The 20,127-nt window shown below is 38.5% G+C and overlaps 1 protein-coding gene across 1 annotated transcript; it reads left to right on the forward strand.

Moving 5' to 3' along the window:
* Window positions 1-1,111: 1,111 nt before the first annotated feature.
* LOC147214080 (ribosomal protein S6 kinase beta-2-like) lies at window positions 1,112-19,200 on the forward strand. Its single transcript, XM_086142214.1, has 16 exons — window positions 1,112-1,299; window positions 2,451-2,505; window positions 2,969-3,006; window positions 3,171-3,285; window positions 5,502-5,570; window positions 5,690-5,837; window positions 5,922-5,979; window positions 6,255-6,355; window positions 7,807-7,897; window positions 8,190-8,280; window positions 9,040-9,147; window positions 9,744-9,806; window positions 10,008-10,085; window positions 10,587-10,694; window positions 11,611-11,723; window positions 13,824-19,200. Exons 2-16 carry the CDS (start codon window positions 2,452-2,454, stop codon window positions 13,993-13,995), a joined length of 1,407 nt encoding a protein of 468 aa, XP_085998340.1. The 5' UTR covers window positions 1,112-1,299; window position 2,451; the 3' UTR covers window positions 13,996-19,200.
* Window positions 19,201-20,127: the final 927 nt, after the last annotated feature.

Raw genomic sequence — 20,127 nt, forward strand, 5'->3', positions numbered from 1 at the left:
CAACTTATTATCAACATGTTGATAATGTAGGCGTCCACCTATGAAAGTAGATATACAGTAGGTAAACATGAATACATTTGTCACATATTGACTTGCAAAGTTTCCTTCTGAGTCAGCACATGCATTAACATGAATCTGTAGAAGAATATCAACTGAACAAGCATACTGATTGATATATTGGAACATCACAAAACTTTACAAATAACATTTGTCCCCACGAATAGACTTCAGGAGGAACAAGGTGGACTATGCTCCTCTCAACATCACCGGAGACCCAGCAGTGTTAGTGTTGTTTTTTCAGGCTCCTGGATGTGCACATCCAAGATGAGTTCTCCTGGTCCATCAACACTACAGTTGTGATAAAGAAGCCCCAGTGGCGATTGCACTTCCTTATAATCCTGAGAAAGAATAATCTGGAGCAGAAGCTGCTGGCGTCCGTCTATTGCGCTACCATCGAAAGCACGACATAATGTGTCACAGTGTGGTTTGCCTGGAGCACAGCTATGGACAGGAATACACTGTGCTGTGTGAAGTAGATTGTAAGGATGTGTATCTGTAGGTGATGGGCTCTCTATATTTTCAAACACAATTGGGGAGTTTCACTCAAATTTGGTTGTATGGTTGTACAATGACAACATAGCTTCTAATACAGTAAGTCGAAATGAATGAGAAAGCATGACATTTCAAAATTATTGAATTTATTATTTTTTATGTATTATTATTATTATTATTATTATTATTATTATTATTATTATTATTATTATTATTATTAATATTATTGTTGTTGTAATTAATAATTAATACTGTCAAGAATTTACCCCAAACCATGCAAGTAATTGGCTTCATGAGGAAATGTCTTAAATCAATGGCACTTTTGCAGAAAAACAAAACAAAACAAAACAAAACAAAACAAAACAAAACAAAACAAAACAAAACAAAACAAAACAAAACAAAAAACTCAAAGAAATTACAAACGGTTAACAAAAAACTTTCAAGAATGAAAAGGACAACAAAATAACCTTATAAATTAGAGTGAGACGCCTGACTATGTCGGAATGTGTTGAGAAAACCGTGTTGATGTTTGAACCTCCAGGGCCGCCGTACTGTTTAACAGCCGGGTGATACGAGGACAGCAGCAGGGTACTGCAGAACACTGTCGTGTATGTTGCAGCTGCAAAGGTCATACAATAATGATACCGAAAGCCTTTTTTGTGTAGAAGAAGGAATATTAACGCGTTTTTCGTGAAACCATTGGAATTCTGTCGAGAGAAGAAACCTGTCGAACTGCCGAGAGAACAGGTAAGACAAGCTAGTCGAGCTAGCATGATGGTACCTGTCAAAACAGCTGACCACGCAGCTGCTAACGGCCACGCCGTTATCATGCCACAGCTAACATGTCGAGGAGACTCCGACGCCTATCAGCTAGAAACCCTATGAATTCGCTGAGCGTTGCCTTAAAGTTGTAGATTAAGCCACGTTTTTTGGCCTTACATTCACGCATGACACATGCCCGTGTCACAAGTACCCGTCAAAACACTCGTGTGTCCAGTTAATGTACCAAGTGTGTGAGGAGGTCTTCCATGCTAGTGTTGGGCGTGTGCATGTTAAAGCTGTCTTTTGGATGATACAAGGTTTTGGGCGGGTCGAGTATTTTGAGGTAAACACTGACGTCCTCGGGAGCGAGTCTTGAGGCCGACTGACCTCGCCTAATGAGTTTTATCTCTGGATTGCTAATATCACAGTGCAGCCGAATAAATATATCAATGCCTTCTATTATGGACTTTTAATTATAGCTTCAGTTCACCTATGTGTTTCTTTATCCTGTTTATTTTCAGACACATCTGTATCTGGAGGAAATGTATTTTGCTCTCTGAAAATCAGCAAAGTAGTCTATATTCAGTACGAACTGACTTAACAAGATATTCCATGAAGTTCCCATAGTTCCATGAAAAATAGCAAGGTAGTATCAGAAAATAAAGAAGAAATGCCATGAAACATAGCAAAACAAGATTACCAATAAACAATAAACTTAATTTCTATAAAGCTATGCATTTACAAAAAATCAATAAAAATCAGCAGGAAAAGGAATATGGAATTGAACAAATGAGCATTCATGCAGGAGACAGACTTTATTTCAAAAACACTTGATTTCAAGCATACAAACAATGAAACACACAAATAGTAACAAACTTAGCTATTATCAGGAGCTCTTCAATGGCTTATATGCCACAAAGGGAACTCAACATGTTTACTACCATTACTGATAATTGGCCCCTGTTAACCAATCATTTTTCTGTTACTAAATAGACAGTAAAACTATTTTGGATAAACAGACAATAAATATGTTGTTGTAATATGTGGACTATAAAAAATTGAATTGAATCATCGATCTGGATTTGAGTTTCATTTCTGTCCTTGAGGACAACAATATAATCATGTATTTGTTACAGTATGGCTGGAGTGTTTGACATCGACCTGGAGACTGAAGATGTGAGCGACACAGAGGTGTGTTTTCCGAGATCTTGAAGAATTCCCCCTTTGGCTGTGAAAGTAGAGTAGGCTAATTTTCAAAGAAAATGTTCAAGTACTATCCTGACACGCTGCTAAATTCTTCAAGTGTACACATCACCTTAGTCTGTACAAAGTTCACTATGAAAAACATCAGGCATCAAGAATATCAAGAATATCAAGAATATGCTTCACATCGAAGCAACAGCATCATTCTGTTGGTGCTCATAAGATATAAATTCCTGCTTTGCTACGTCTTGGCATAAGTCGTTACGCAAACTACTTTTAGATCTGAGTTCAGTTCGGTGATTATGTGCCTCAGAAAATCTGGCCTTTTTTCACAGACAAGTCTATTTGCATGTACTGAAAAACAGTCAGTATTTTATACCCAGATTTGGCCACAATTAAAAAAAAAAAGGAAAATACTGAGCCGAATGTCTTTTTTTGTCTCAATCTACAGGAAGATGTTTGTGACTTCACGATGCCAGAGCCTGAGAAGTAAGTCCACTTCACACTTACACAAAAAAATATGAGAAAAAATTACACAGCATGAAAGTTAATTTCTATCTAATTTTTTTTTTTTTGGTGTGTGGCATATGCAATTTACTCTCTCTCTCCTCTGTCTCTGTCCTTCTCTCTGTACCTCTTTTTAACCCTTTCAGTGTGCAGACAGAGGAGGTGGAGCTAACAAGTGAGAGTGTCAACAGAGACAGCGAGCGTGTCGGGCCAGACTGTTTTGAGCTCCTCACTGTCTTGGGAAAAGGAGCTTATGGCAAGGTGTGTGTGCATGTTTGTCTTTTTCTGTCCCAGTTGTGTTAAATGACACAGACATCACTCAAAATATCATGAATAATTTGGCAATTATCGCCTTAAAATCACCACCTCATATCCTCAAAATATTATATAAGTGAATACCAGAAATATTGAATAGGGGGTCAGCTGCAAGGTTGCGATGCGAGATGGATGGTGGCCAAAGTGGGGGACCTTGGCTGTCCGATTCACGGCTACAGAAACTGGCTCTAGGAACATGGAATATTACCTCTCTGGTGGGGAAGGAACCTGAGCTGGTGCAGGAGGCTGAAAGGTTCCAACTAGACATAGACGGACTCACCTCAACGCACAGCTCAGGCCCTGGAACCAGGCCTTTTAATGCAGGATTGAACTCCTTTACTGGACTTATGTGTTCGTCATAGACTGTCTGCAACAAACACCATGTTCAGACATAAAGGTGTGCACCTGGCACCAACACACCTTAGTTCGAAGTTTCAATGATCGACTTGTTGTATACGCTGACTGAAAGGCGCATATTCTGGACACTCAAGTGAAGAGAGGGGCAAAAGTTGTCAACTGATCACCATGTGGTGGAGCGCTGTCTCCTGGGGTGCCAGTCACGCCTGGTAGACACAAACATATTATGAGGGTCTGAAGGGAACATCTGGCAGAGCCCCCTGTCAGACAGAGTTTCAACTCCCACCACCGGCAGAGGTTCAACTACGTCCCAAGGGAGACTGGAGACATTGAGTCAGAGTGGACCATGTTCCGTGCCTTCATTGTTGAGGCAGTGGGGTACAGTGCAGTGGGGATGGTGGGCTGCTGACCTTCACACAAGATGTTTACTTCCAATGAATACTTCCAATGCTTCCTCAATACCGGTGACACACTCTCCAATGTGGAAGCAGAGTTGGGGGACTTTGGGGTGGACTCTCCTTATTCTGGGGCTGAGGTTGCCGGGTTAGTCAAAAAGCTTCTCAGTTGCAGGGCCCCTAGGTTGGATGAGATAGGTTAGATGAGATCAGTCCTGAGTTCCTTAAGACTGGATATTTTAGGGCTGTCCTGGCTGACATGCCTCTATAACATTGCATGGAAGGTGGGGGCAGTGCCTCTGGGTAGGCAAACTGGGGTGGTGATCCCCCTCTTGGGGTGGGGATTGGAGGGTGTGCTCCCACTACAGGGGGTTCAAACTCCTCAGCCTCCCTGGAAAAGTCCACTCGGGGTTCAGGAGAGGGGTGTCCACCGTGTCGTTGAATCTCAGATCTAGGTGCAGCAGCGGGGTATTTGCTCTAGTCAACAGTGGACCGACTCAATGCCCTCTGCAGGGTCCTTGAGAGCGAAAAGCTCAGGCATTTGATTAGGATGCCTCTTGGATGCCTCCCTGGTGAGATATCCTGGGTGTGTCCAACTGTGAAGAGGCCCTAGGGAAGACCCAGGACATGCTGGAGGAACTATGTCTCTACGATGGCCTGGGAACGCTTTGGGATCCCTCGGAAGAGCTGGACCAAGTGGTCGTGGAGAGGGAAGTCTGGGCGTTTCTGGTTCGGCTGCTGCCCCCGCGACCCTACTGCAGATGAGAGCCAGAAGATGCATGAATAAAAAATGTTAGAAATCAAGAAATAAATAAGCAAGAGTACCAAGCCTTAGGCAGAAAGTGGCCCAAAAATTAACCAGAAATCTTCAAAATTAAAGTCACCTGGATGCAAAATATTACAAATCATTTACATGAAAAAGGTACTGTCACTTGGTTGTGATTGTATGTGTAGAAGTCTGCGTGAGCTCAAAATTGCAAAATTGAAATATCACATTGTTTATAACAATCCAGTTATATACATATATATATATACATATATATAACTGGAGTGTCAGTGTGATTAATGATGGAAGTGACACACATATCGACACCCACTCACACACAAATAGGATTAGGATCACAATGTATTATTATGAACCATGATAAAAAGCTACAGCAACAGATGCTCAGAATTCCTGAGTAAGATTGAAACGTTTGACCGAGGCTCTTAACAATTGATTAAAAAGTACCACAAGTGATTGCATAATCAGTAAAGAAATATCATGGGGAAAAATTGATACTGATCAGCAAAATACCCAGGAAAATTCAGCTCTGTTGAAGTGATGAAGGGAGGATGATTGAAAATAATTTTTTGACAAGTTCATATCTCTTTTTGTGTTATTAATGAGAAAATAAAATGTCCTCACAGGTCTTCCAGGTGCGGAAGGTTCAAGGTGCCCAGTTAGGAAAAATATTTGCAATGAAGGTTCTGAAAAAGGTAGGCAACCTCCTTCCTCAAAGACAGCATATGCAGAATATATCCTCTGCAGTTGTCCGTCAAAATGCACAGCATCTTTGTGATTTGTCCTCTTTCCTCTTCCATTGTGTTGTTTTCAGGCAAAAATCGTATGTAATGCCAAAGACACAGCACATACGCGAGCAGAAAGGGAGATCCTGGAGACAGTGCGACACCCGTTTATCGTAGACCTCCTGTACGCCTTCCAGACGGGGGGGAAACTCTACCTTATACTCGAATGTCTCAGTGGTGAGAGACCAACCCTGTTTTAATAAGAACTAAGGAGAGCTGTGTAGTAGCACTTAACTAATTTGTATCGCTGTTCTTTACCAGGAGGTGAGCTGTTCATGCAACTAGAAAAGGAGGGCATATTCATGGAGGACACAGCTTGGTGAGAATCCACACTTGCTCATGAGTTCAGCTATTGTTCTTTTTGAGAAAACTGTTGTGCTCCTGCATTGAGTGGTGAGAGGTCATTGAAATTGCCAGTTGTAGACAGCTTCGCCTTTTGAAATCCCATTTTTTGGCAATTGTGCTTTTTGTTGTATTGTCCTTTTCCTTTGTCATCCAGCAGATGTCGGTGTTCTGCAGTCTTAACATCCACATGAATCAGTGAAAATTTAGTCTGGGGGTGTGAACTTCTCCTTTGTGTGTGTGTGCTTGCAGTTTCTACCTGGGAGAGATCACCCTGGCTCTCGGTCATCTCCACTCCAGTGGGATTATTTATAGAGACTTAAAACCTGAAAACATAATGCTCAGTCATCAAGGTAAAGTATCATGTGCTTGTCTGAGACGACATACTTTTGTATTTAAGCATTGGACAATATTACCATTGTTTGCTAAAGCACTTCAGAATAACACAAGATGACAGGTTTCTACATACAAATAGCTTCTGGGCTTCCTTTGGCTCAATAAGATTCAATTGCTCTTTTTTTTTTTTTTCGTTTTTGCAAGATTCAAGATTCAAAGTGCATACTGTCACATGTGCAGTTTAGAAACGTTTTTCCCTGTACAGTGAAATTCCTACTTTGCTGTCTGCAGTAAGAAGAGTGTAAACATTATTATAAATATGATAGATATGAATATGAACAGTAAAAAAAACGAACAAGCAAACACATCTGCCACGGACGGCGCCATCTGCCATGAAGGGCAGCATGTTGAGGAGGGCACAAGTTTACCAAGTAACACATAATGGTTTTGTGACAACCATATAATTGGATGTTCTAAAAGAATACCATTGAGAGCACTTATGCCTTTCTTAGCAAGTTCTATGAGATTCTGTTAAAAGTGAGTAAAAAGAAGATACTGGCTATGCCACTTTTCTCAAGACAGCCAATCATCCGTTTGGAAAACACTGAAAGAAGGCATTTTGACACCACTCAAGAGTGGACAACAGCTATAAGCTCATATTTTTATGTATAATTTGTATTTGTTTTACTAAATGTATCCTGAGGTGAAATGTTTGTGTCTGTTTTTAATAACTGAAAACTACTTGATGCAGTGCCATTTAGAGGAAGGTTATCTATTTCCTCATACCTGTCAATATCTAAAATAGACACAATGCCAAGGCATAAACTTGTCAAGTGCAAACTTGGCCCCTCAATGAACATTAAATGTTTCACCAAGAGCAAGTTTATAAATGAATGAAAACGGTTCCCCCAGCTTTTATAGGTTTAATAAAAATAAGCAATGAATTGATAATTCAGCCATCACGATGTTTTTACTTGGTTGCCTTTTTTTCAATACAATGCCAACTGTCCTCTAGTGGTTCTGTGGGGCATTACAATACATGACTTTAAGAGTTTCCATATCAGTTTCAGTAGCCACCCATCCATCCATCCATCCATCCATCCATCCATCCATCCATCCATCCATCCATCCATCCATCCATCCATCACCACCGCTTATCCCTCATGTAGCAAGAGCAGGATTCTTTAAAATCATACTGAAGTAGTTTCTTGGTACTGTGGTGCAGTCATGCTGTTATTTTAATGATAGTTCTAGCTTACAGATCTACAGACATCCAAATTCCTTTCTGTCTTCCTTTTGAGGAATTGCTTTCTTTGATATAGCAAGATAATCCAATATCTAAAACCCTAAATTTTGGTGCGTTCCCAAACCAAACCCATTGGTCCCTCGATTAGTAGTTAATCTAATTTCTAAATAAAGCACATGAAGACACGAAGGATTCTGAAGAGATTTTCTTTTTCATTTAAAGGACACATCAAGCTCACTGACTTTGGCCTCTGTAAGGAATCGATCCATGATGGAACTGTCACTCATACCTTCTGTGGCACTATCGAATATATGTGGGTAACAAAGGCTATGCATGTATCCTGTAATATATGTGGCTAATGTGTAAAGCATGCCTAATGCTCAAGCGACATGTTGAGCAAATGCTAAACCTCACTAACTTTACAATTATGTAATCTGCTTCTGATCGCTCACATCATTAAATCTTGTCCACCTTTCATTAGGATTTAATGTACAGTTGAAGGATTTTTGGATCATTTCAGTTTTGGATTTTCATTTATTTCTCACCAAACGCATAACTCAAACTAGCCATTTGACAATGTCTCTATTCTTCTTTCTTCCTCTCAGGGCTCCAGAGATTCTGACCAGGTCAGGTCACAACAGAGCAGTAGACTGGTGGAGTCTGGGTGCCCTGATGTATGATATGATGACCGGATCGGTACGACTCTCCTCTGGGTTAACTACTTTTTGATGTGCCATAGTCAAGGTGTGCCGTGCTATTTATATTTGATCCCTTTGGAGCCAATATGGAAGTATGGAAAACATTCTGACATATAAATCTATCCATAAACCTGCTCTTTTCAAGGCCATGGTACTGTTGGCTTGCCAATACTGGGGTCTTATCAGTATCCCTACACCCACATGACTCTTGGCAACCAGAGCAGCTTCAGAAAATAAAGGAGAATTTACTCCCTCTTTGGGAGCGCAGTTGTAGAACCAAGGTTACCCAATGGTTTTTCCATCTTCCAGAGAGGTCACACTTCACATTTCACAAAGTGCTTTACAAATCCAGGGTCCAGGTTTCAAGAGGGTGCCTTGGTCTCCCTAATCCATGCTGAGGTGTTTTGGTGCCTCAAAAAAATCACATTGCCTGGAAACTAAACTAATATTTTTATGTCAGGAAGTCAACAAACTTGTTTTTCGAACAACAACAGTGAAAACCAACACAAAATCAATGCCCATGTCAATCAATGTCAAGGAAATATCCACACCTAAACTGTCGTTAGCCAACTTGGCGTGTAGACATAATATTCAATCAGTTTGTTTTTACCGGACAGTTAAGCTAAAAATGATGAGACTGCTCATTAAATTGTATGAAGTGCTGAGAAACTAAAGTCATTAATATGCTTATTTGGTAAACTTGCATAAACTTGAAAATAAGTATAATTAATATTGTTTATTACATCCCACCCCTTAGCCGCCATTCACAGCTGAAAACAGAAAGAAGACAATCGATAAGATCTTGAAGTGTAAACTCAATCTGCCCCCATACCTGACCATTGACGCCAGGGACCTAATCAAGAAGGTCTGTAACACACACACACACACACACACACACACACTGTGTTACTTGAATATTAATATAGATATGAAATTACATCCGCCCCAATCGTCAATATGCTGTTCATCTTTAGCACAAAAAGCTACATTGTTTGAAATGGTCTCTGTCACATGCTTTTGACAGAATGCACATGCTCTGTCAAAATCTCTTTTCTTAAACTTCAAAACTGAAACTTGGTTTAATGTCAAGTAAAAAAGGTTAATTTTCAGAATAAAACAGAATTTTTTTTTTCCCCTTGTATTATATTTACGCACTGACATAAGACATTTCAGTAGCTAATCTTTGTTCTGTGATTGGTCACAATTTTTTTTGTATTTATCTTGAATTCCTCCAGTATATCTTTTTGTGCTTTCATTATCCCTTTGATTATATGTATACTCAAATTCAACATTATTGACATAATCCTTTACATTGTATTTGTTTTTTTTCTTCAAGTGTTAAAATCAGATGAGCATTTCATTCTCCAAAACATATTCATACTAAATTTTAGTAACAGCAATGAAGCAACAGGATATAGAGTAAATTAAACCAATGAAGTGTTTTAAATGTAATAATTCTAGCTGCTGAAGAAGAACCCTACCCAAAGACTGGGCTCCGGTAAAATGGACTGCGCTGACATTCAGGTAACTAACACGGACACCAGTTACTGCCTTAGTGACTATCAACACAACATTTAGCTTTTCAGGCGAGTTTACGTAGGTGTTTCTCATGAAATATTTTCATACATATACATGAATGAAGGGCTCATATCCTTTTCTCCTTATGGCAGATCACCTCATGAACCTCTGCATTTGTCGTTGATTTCATTTTAAATTTATCTTCAGAAACATCCGTTCTTCAAACACATCAACTGGGAGGACCTGCTGAATAAGCGAGTGGAGCCTCCTTACAAACCTCATTTGGTGGGTGGACATGGACACAATGTCGATGTGCTCAAGTAAAGTAACTGAGTATGTCTTCAAGAGTTGCTGAGTAGCTTGATATCGATGATTTCACAAACCACAATGATGATTAATGATTTCACAAATTTCTCCTAATTTTCAATTGCGGTAGTTATTCCCTTAAACTTTTGTGATTTTCCTTGTCAATTTTTTTTTTTGCAATTGCTGAAAGGCTGTTACATTTGTAAAGCGTTTGTTAGACATATGTTATTAATTTGTAGATTATGTGCCAATTTTAGGCAGTTCTATGTTTGTTTTTTTTCCATTTCTTACAAGTGTTACTAATGGGATTATTCTAAATTTATGTCAAAGATTTAGTGGATTATCCAGGCTAGTGCTGTTCCATCACCATGCTTTTAAATGCTTCACTTCACCCATTCATAAAAGAAGTCATAGATATCCTCTTCTTTCTGTTGATGTCTTGACGGATCCCCTGCTTCCTCCCTGTACTCCGTTGTGCAGCATTCGGACGAGGACGTTAGCCAGTTTGACACCAGGTTCACCAGGCAAACGCCGGTGGACAGTCCAGATGACACCACACTGAGCCACAGCGCAGAGCTCGCCTTTGCGGTGAGTTGCTTCTTCAAAACTTCCCTTAACATAACTTTGGGAAACCACACCACCTATATTTGAAATTATATGTTTTTGTTTTTTTTCTTACATGTTTTATTTAATATTGTTCAAAAGGTGTTTTTTCATTGTTTCATTATGTTTTATCATTATTATTATTGTTATTTCTAAATTTGAAAGCACTTTTTTCAATTTTAGGTAGCTTTTTGCTATTTTTTTAAAAACATGATAACAACAATGTTTCAAGGACTTGGAATCAGTTGAACTATTAATTGTTGCCCTACTTCCCGGCTCTGAGCAAGTCCCCTCCACTCTCATCAATTGTTAAACTTTAATGTTATCAATATTAATTAATATATTAATTCTCATAAGAAATTCAGAATTATAGCATAATTTTGAAGAAAAATATTTTTCTAAAACAAGTGCAGTTTAAGAATGGTTTATAATATGACGCTGTCATAGTACAGCATTTTTTTGTCTATGGCTCAAGAAACTAAGTAGTGATTAAGTGAACCTGGAAACATTCCTCTTTTTCTTGTTATGAGCTACAATCTTCCCCACAAGAGAAAATGCATTATATCATTATCACAGAATTTTGAAAAATGCTTCAATATGATAACCTTTGTCACTGTTGATTTCATTTGATATTATCTCAGAATTCAGACAGTAAATAAAAAAGTGGCTATTTTTAAAGATTTTTTCTGCAATTGCAAGGGAAAATCTGTTTTGGAGGATTAGGTTTAAAAACAACAGCAGAATATTGATCCCCATCATGTTCTCTGAAACTCAGAGATGGTAATTTCCATGTGAAGAGCAATGTTGCACATCTGCATTCATAACTTCCTCTTGTAGTAAACAGTGGGTATATTCAAAGATTGTTGTTTATCAGTCAATGAAGTGAGCAATTCTCTTACAGGGCTTCACCTACGTGGCCCCCTCGGTCCTCGAGAGCCTCAAAGAAGGTTTTTCATTTGAACCCAGGAATCGCCACGTTCGCAGACACACCAGCAGCCCACGAACACCAATCAGGTACCACAGACCAACACTTAATCAAATAAAATACAGCCATCATGTCATCAGCCGTCATTCGATATATGAAATTGCAGAGGAAAAGACTTATAAGAATTTTGAAAAAAAAATATGAATATATAGTCACAGCTCAAAAAATAAGAATATCATGAAAAAGATCAATAATTTTGTCACTCAGTTTAGCATGTGAAACTCATATGTTATAGTTTCATTACACATTTAGCTGAATATTTCAAGCCTTTCTTTTTTGAAATGCTGATGATCTTGGCTTACAGAAAATGAAAAACAAATTTCATTGTTTCAGAAAATTAGAATATTACACCAGGTAAGGCCTCTGAAAAGTACATTCATTTCTATCCGCTCAATACTTGGTTGGGCCTCCAAACAGTTGGGCATGAATTCCTGCATCAATGCGGTGTGGGATGATCTGTCTGTGACACTGCTCAGATGTAATGGAAGTCCACTTTGCTTTGATAGTGGTCTTTTGGTCATCTCTTTTGTTTGGTCTGGTGTTTTTCATCTTCCTCTTCACAATACCCCATTGAGAAACTATGGGGCTAAGGTCAGGTGAGTTTTCAAGTACAGTAACACCTTGGTTATTGAACTAGCTTTTGCTACCTTTGGCTGTGGGGCAGGTGTGAAGTCCTGCTGGAAAATGAAATCAGCATCTCCCTAAAGCTAGTCACCAGAAAGCAGCAATGTAGTTAATGTAGTTGTTGTCTCCAATGAGCTGGGCAAGCGGCTCAGTGCTGATAGCAAACAGCAGGGTTGATGAGGAGCAGCCTTGTCTGCATCCTCGTTCTAGCATAAACCTCTCTGATTTGTATCCATTGACCTTAACGGCTGCTTGTGGGGATGAATAAAGTGTTTGAACCCAGTTTACGAAATTAGGACCAAATCTAAATCGTTTGTGTTTGAAATCAACATTGCCATGATACCCGATCAAATGCTTTTTGTGCATCTATAGATACAATTATTGACTCTGATTTCATATCTTTTCGATGAGATATCATATTTTATAGGCATCGTACATAATCTACCCAAGACCTTACAGTGATAAAGCCTGTTTGGTCATGGTGTATGATTTGGGTAATTATCTTATTTACCCTTCTAGCTAGAATTGCAGTGAGTATCCTCAAATCTTTGTTTAGTAATGATATTGGCTATGATCACCCGTGGCTTCTCCAGATCTCCTGGGTCCCTGGAAGCAAACCCACGTTGTGATCTGTCCACCTTTACATCCCGGTCCAGCTGTAGGACTTCTGTCCTTCTCTAACTTTGGCGACCTCTTTGGGAGAGCTACTGTTCAGTTGCTCGGCAACACCAGCTATCCTGATGTTGCTCTGTCTCATTCTCCCCTCCATATCCTCACAATGCTCTTTGAGGGTTGACAATTTATTCTGAAGGCTGGTAACTGTGGCTCGTAGTGAGGTCACTTCATCAGACCATGTTGACAATCCACCTCTCATATCCCGTATATCTGCCTTCATGTGGTCGACCCTTGCCCGGGTAACTTTCCCGTTATTGGCTACTTCAAATCTCATACTCTGCTGTTTTCTGCCAGTCAAATCGACACTGTACGTGCAGTTTGTTCATTTGTCCCCATATATTCTCTTTCGTCAAATATTAGGCTGGTTTTCATATATGTTGCTGTTTTATTAAATAAATATTATTGGCTCCGCAGAAGCTCTGGAAAGTGTGATCTACTCCATGTCCTCCTCACTAGCGCCCCCACTTTCCAGTTTTGGACTTTACCGCAAATATTCTTTTTTTTTTCTGAGACACTGAATTTTTGTTTTTGTTTCATTATCTAAGCCATAATCATCAAAACTTCCATTAGTTGAGATTTGAGATATTTCTTTCTATGTGTAATGAATCTATATAATATATGGGTTTCACTTTCTGAAATGATTAACAAAAAATATTGAACTTTTTCATGATATACTGATTTTCCAAGCTGTACCTTTAGAGTGTGTGTGTATTTGTGTGTGTACATTCATAAATAGCAAATATTATTATCTGATTAGCACACACATTGCAGAACTGCTTTGTTTTCATCTGTCTTTCCTCCATATCTCTTGTCTGTTTACTTTTGCTCAGTCCTCTTAAGTTTTCCCCAGCTGGGCCTTTCAAGTCCAGTGCATATGGAGAGCCGGTCCCCTTCTCTCCCACCTCGCCGCCTACGGCCCCAAGGCCGCTAGAGAATGGAGCGGCGAGCCAGCCCATTCGGACCCCTGCAAGGAACAAGAAGCAGAAAGGACACCGTAGATGAGGAGGGTAACGTGGGGTTTATCCTGTATGACTATGAAACAGGGAGCTCAGAATTTTCCCTTCTCTTCCTGGTGTTTGTTTTGGAGCATTGCTGAGCTCACTTCTTTTTTTCCGACATCACATCTGGTCACAGTCTCAGAACTTTAATTTAAAACCTTGCTTCATTTCTTCTATGACACTGGTACTACTATGTTAAGAAAATATTTGGTACATATGCTGGTGGGGTTGCAATGGTGGGAGGGCTGTAAATTGCGGCATGAGACGAGAATGTTATTTTTTTAAGCAATATATTTATTTAAATTTTTTCTCATCATACAAAAGGCAATAAATGTCCATGGTGGACAAGAACAGGATAAATCAGAAATGTATGTTGCTACTGATGACAAAGCTTACAACTGTATTTATTCATACGACAGGTATAACTATTGTAATGAAAAACAGAAGAAGCAGTTAACAGCAGACGTCAAAGATGTCCAGCAGGGCTAAATACGTTTAGAGAGGTTGACATCGTTAATTTAATGATAGCCTCTCTAATAACAGTAAATGTTGCAAGTGGGAATAATACCAAAATAGATACAGTTTCCTTTTTGTAATTACATCATTTCAGCTCAAGCACTGGTCATTGTAGCACATTTTAAAATTACAGCAACCAGCTGATGTGTCTTTCATTAGTGGTAAAGTAGGAGCTCCATACAGGTGCTGTGTTGTGTCCATCTTAGATTCTCCCAAACGGGTCAATTACCTGAGACCAGAATGTATCGCTTACATTATTTTATCAACCTAGAGCTCGAGAGATACCAGATAAAGACAATTCGATAATTCAAAGTAAGAAAGTACTCAGTAAACATAACTGCTCAACATTTAAGCCACATTTTGTCATAGTAGAGATCATTTCCACCATGATACTGTTGGATTATCAGTCACAACCAGCTGCACCAGATATCAATTTAATGTCAGAAAGCCTTCAGAAAAAAATCAGGTTGCCATTAAAATTAGACAAAATACTAAGGTCACGAAATTTTAAAATGTCAGGTTGTGCAGTTGTTGATATTCGGACATTTAGAAACGAAATTATATTAATGCCAGATGTTAATTTCTAACATGGAATGCAGATTCGACAAGTAAATTGATCAGGTCTTTCACACACACACACACACACACGCACGCACGCACGCACGCACGCACGCACGCGCGCGCAAGCAAGCTGGCTTACATGATTCAACCACAACATTAGGACCAACAACAACTTAAGTGGATAACATTGATTATGTGGTTACCATGGGGATAGTTTGTCGGCAAAGCTACTGAGCTTGAAGCAGGAAAACAACCAAATTAAGGAAGTGAGTGACTGAAAAAAAAAACAATTGTGATGGCTAAACAACCTGGTCTCTTGTAAGGTGCCAAAAAAATGTCAGAAAGCTTACTGGCTAAGCAGCTGGACTGGCAGAGTTATCCATGCTGAAACCGTATGTATTGCCAAAAGCTCCTACTATGGTTGCATGCATGTCTTAGCTGAACCACAGGGCCTTGGAGAAGGTGGCCTGGTATTGATGATTCACATTTTTTTCATTTTCCATCATATGGATCTCTGCATGCTTGCCAGGGGGGTAGAGATGACTATAGGATACACAGTAAAATGAAGGTGGTTGCCTTAAAATAAAAGGAAGAAATACTTATGCTTTATTTATGTTTAATTCTAATTCCCTGTTGACTTAGCTCGTGCAGGTAATGACCAGACAAAGGGCCCAACGTGCCTCTCGATTGTCCAGGGTTGTTTTGACAGCAAATGGAAGACTTACAAAAGAATGGTACACAAAATGTTTTGGCTGTAAAAATAAAACTGATGCATCACTCTGGTGCCACAGAGTTTACACAATCACTCAACCACAGTCCTGTATGCTGTTGCTCTCACAGTCTTATACAAAGAGATTTATGGAACCTAGTTTAGAAAAAAAGAGATTATTTTTACAAAATGAAACAAATAGATATTTAGAAGTTATTTGTGCTGCCTGTCATTTGAAAGACAGGGACGAGTTAAGACTCTTAATCGGACAGTATTTCAGCCAAAGATTACAAACTCCTGTCTGCAAAAATTCGCTGAGCTTGATTGTGTTTTTTCTCTCAGATTAAAAATGACAAATTGTAATGACTTAAGAGGTGAACTACTGCGTTCGATCTTTTCATTCCGGTCTTTATCATTTGTAGTTGAAAATGTCCACGGGTTCATGGGCACCTACATGCCAGATTTTCTTCAAGTAGGAACACGATGATGCAGGTGTGTTGTCTCAGTTGATTAGGTATATCTAGTGACAGTTGAATTCTATGTTAGACAAACAGGCAGATCTTTGTATTTGATTGCCAAGTCACCTCTTTCCTTCCGTTAGTCTTGATTATACTGAAGATGAAATATTCTGAAAGAATATTGATTTTGACTATCTGCGACAAACTTTAATATAGCATTACATTGACAATAACTTTGGCAAACTGTTGAGTTATACAAGCATCTGGCTTCATTCCATGTGAAAGCACCAGACTTGTACGAAATTTTGTCTCTCTTTCCTTTGTATCCCTATCTCTTTCCCCTACAACCTCTCTTTTTCTTTGTCTCTCTTTTATCTCTTTGCCCTACAACCTCTGCTCTACAGAATATTTATATCTGGAAAAGACATAAAAAATGGAATACATCAGATGTTAAACTAGTAAAACATACCAAAAAAATTTGTTTTAGTCATCATTTTGTAAGGAATTCAATGATTTCATACAACATGCTGTGGGAACAGTTTTCACTGAAAGCTATACAGTTAACATACCAAAAATGGGAAATTCATAATTAGATATATTTATACAATCAACAATAACTATTTTGTGAAGTCACTGTAAAACCACTAAATCTCTGCTGTCTTTTTCTGTTTTTTTTTGTATGAAAAAGTATTTAGAATAAAATTTGCAGTTATTTTCTGTCTTATGAAACAAAACTGATAGTATATATTGGCATATACCCTATATGATGAAACTGTGACTCGTGTATTTTTGCAATGCTGGAAATTGACATAATTTAATTGTCATATTGTCATTCTTCCTCTCTAAACTAATTTATACCCAATAAGCATTGGAAAACTCAGCTTTTCATGCTGTGCCTCCTTCAAAACAAATCACTTTGAAGTTGGAAAGAACTCTATTCTTAATGTTATTGAGAAAATCCAGGGGAATTTGTTTGAAATTTTTTAAAAATCAGCATGGGACTGGCTCAAAATTAGCATCAGCTCACACAAAGTCACAATAAATCAGCAAGAGTACATGAGAAATTTGATATATACAGTATACACACACGCCACACACACACATATGAGTAAAAAGATTGACTCCTGAATATTTATATATATTTCATATCACACAGCCTTATTATCGAGAAATCTCGCTTTTGGGAAAGAAAAGTTTGAACATACATAAAGTTCCGAGATGCTTGCATAGCTGTAGCTGCTACTGTGTCCACAGACAAATGCTCATTGTTTCAGTTGCAAAACCAAACTCACTGTATAGGTTTGGGAATTGCCTTAAGCATCTTTCTTTGTCTGGTAGTTGTTTGTCGTCAATGTTTTTACTGCCGAATGTCAAGTCAGATTTTATTTATATGGCACTGAATGACAACCGAGTTTTTCATGACACTTATGATGTAGAGTAGGTCTGGACCACACTCTTTAAATTATTTCCAGAAACCCAACATTCCCCCACGAGCAAGCACTTAGCGAAAGCAGTAAGAAAAAACTGCCTTTTACCAGGCCTTGGACAGATCCAAGCTCATTGTGGGCGGCCTTCTGTCTGGACCAGTTGGGGTAAAAACAGAGAGACAGAGAGAGAGAGTCGGACGACAGAAAGCAGAGGTTTGATACAGACAAATGGGGGTATGAGGGTTAAGAGGGGCAGGCACAAATGATCACTTACTATTTCCATTAGCACTGACTGTGAGATGGTAATAGCTGAAATTGTACAATAGTAGCTTTTATTAATATTCATTAAAGTAATAACAATGGTGGAGGACTAGCAAGACCACTGCAGTAGATCAAGCAAGGTCACATAGGAATCTGAGAAATGAGAGCCCGAGGCTTTGGGAAAAGAAATTAAGTTACTATCATACATTGATAATGGACAAGACAGGATGAGTGGGAGGAATGAGAGGTGCATAATGGGATATCCCTCAAGAGTGTAAGCTTATGGCAGTACAGCTGAGCAAGACTATAAAACTCAACCAGAAACAATGAGTATAAGAGAATGAAGGGGATCTGTAAGGCTGGTTGGCTTGGGAAATCAAGTAAAAACAATCACTCATTATAAATTGGAAACTACGTTTGCGCCAGAGTTTGCAAGTCACAATGTCACAAAAATATCGTACTTCCCTCCACCAGCCTTTTGTATATTTGTATATACAGTGTGTTTGTATTTGGGCTTCAAATCACCACACTGAAATAGAGCTCCACCAAAGCTGAGTTTTTTTGTTTTGTTATGATTTGGGGTTTTCTGAGCTGACACTGATCTTCAATTCACATATCTTTAAAGCATGTTGTCACGGTCAAGATGACATTATGCTTTAGTTGGACTGATACCAATGCAGCCTCTAGTTTTTTAAGACCCTGTGTTGTGGATATTTGCATTTCGATAATCAGAAGACATTCAGTTTTGATTTGTTGGTGAAAAAAAGCTTGAATCAACACCACATCCAAGTCAAATACATGACAAATCCTGACATTGACAGCAAAATAATACCTACCCAGCTGGGAATGTAATTAAGACAAAGCTATCAGACCTTTTGGCTTTACAAATATTACAATGTTTCTGGAGCAAAATATCAGTGACCAGCATATCCCCAAAAACTTATCAGTCTGCATCTGCTCCTTAGTTAGTTGTCTCTATCGAAAAACAACTGTTAAAATGTGATGCATGGAGATGTTAATTTTATATTTGATTAATTAAGGATAAGGTGTGTGTGTGTGTGTGTGTGTGTGTGTGTGTGTGTGTGTGTGTGTGTGTGTGTGTGTGTGTGTGTGAGACACACACACAGGGTGCTTTAAATTCATAGGAATTTTACAAATGTATTTTGTAAAAGAGTGAATCAAAGATCATAACTGACTGACAAGAATATGTTTTGTGATCTCAGCTGAGCTTTCCACTTTGTGTTCAATTTTGCCACATTAAATCTTTGTTGCTTGAGTGTCCCATTGTCCATTTATTCTCATGTTTAAATGTCAGTGGGGAAAAGGTTTTGATGTTTATGAATGTTGTTCAGTCAGAATCTCCTCTCAAAAGTGCGCTGATTTTAAGCTTAAGATCCTTTTTGCTTTGAATTATTTTTTTAGGTTAAAAAATATTTAGCAGCAATTCTGATTTGGGGACAGCACCAAAGTCAGTATATTCTAGTGAATAATATTTTTTTGGAGTCCCTCTGAAACTGAGCTCCTGATAGTTTTTGTTCCAAAATGTCACTTTTTTTTCTTTCCTTTTTAAAAGATAAGATAAACTTCATTGATCCCCATAGGGGAAATTCCTTTGTCACAGCAGCATAACAGTTATTTAAAAAAAAGTAACATATATATAAATAGAGAGACAGAAGATTGTAAGACATCCATGAATAAACAGACAGCGGCAGCAAAAACATCAGAGATAATAATGGACAACATAAAGGAACAGTCAGGGTGAAAAATGCACAACCAGAACTAAACTTAATTAGTTGCAAAATACTGCCTGACTGCTTTCTGCTGTCATCTGAATAATTTTAATTTAGAGTGAATTTAACTTTTCTGTGTATGAAACCGTGAAACCGTGAAACCATCACTCCGAGGTTTGAAAAATCCTGAATTGAAAACCTCCCGCTCTTATATCTTGTATGTAGACGAATTATATTTCATGTACATACATGCCTGTGCTGGGAAAAAAAGATTAAGATTATAATCTGAAAGTCAGGTTAGTGATGCTGTGCTTGATTGATGCACCATAAAAGCCAAAATATGAATAATAATATAATATTAAGCCAATTTAAGGGTCCAAATCACAGCTCATTTGTACATGAAATTCATCACATATTCTCATCAAGACACAGGTTAAGCCTAACTGAAATAATTGAGTCCTTGTTAATGTATTA

Source organism: Fistularia commersonii, chromosome 35 (genome assembly GCF_037954325.1).
Source record: "Fistularia commersonii isolate RoL2024-O1a breed Wild chromosome 35, RoL_Fcom_v1.0, whole genome shotgun sequence".
Classification (NCBI taxonomy): domain Eukaryota; kingdom Metazoa; phylum Chordata; class Actinopteri; order Syngnathiformes; family Fistulariidae; genus Fistularia; species Fistularia commersonii.

Bases quoted from the DNA above. Each gene is read 5' to 3' on its own strand.
- LOC147214080 (XM_086142214.1), top strand. From the start codon at position 2,452: ATGGCTGGAGTGTTTGACATCGACCTGGAGACTGAAGATGTGAGCGAC. The intron at 3,007-3,170 runs GTAAGTCCACTT...TAACCCTTTCAG, and splicing joins ACGATGCCAGAGCCTGAGAA to TGTGCAGACAGAGGAGGTGG. The intron at 9,807-10,007 runs GTAACTAACACG...ATTTATCTTCAG, and splicing joins TGGACTGCGCTGACATTCAG to AAACATCCGTTCTTCAAACA.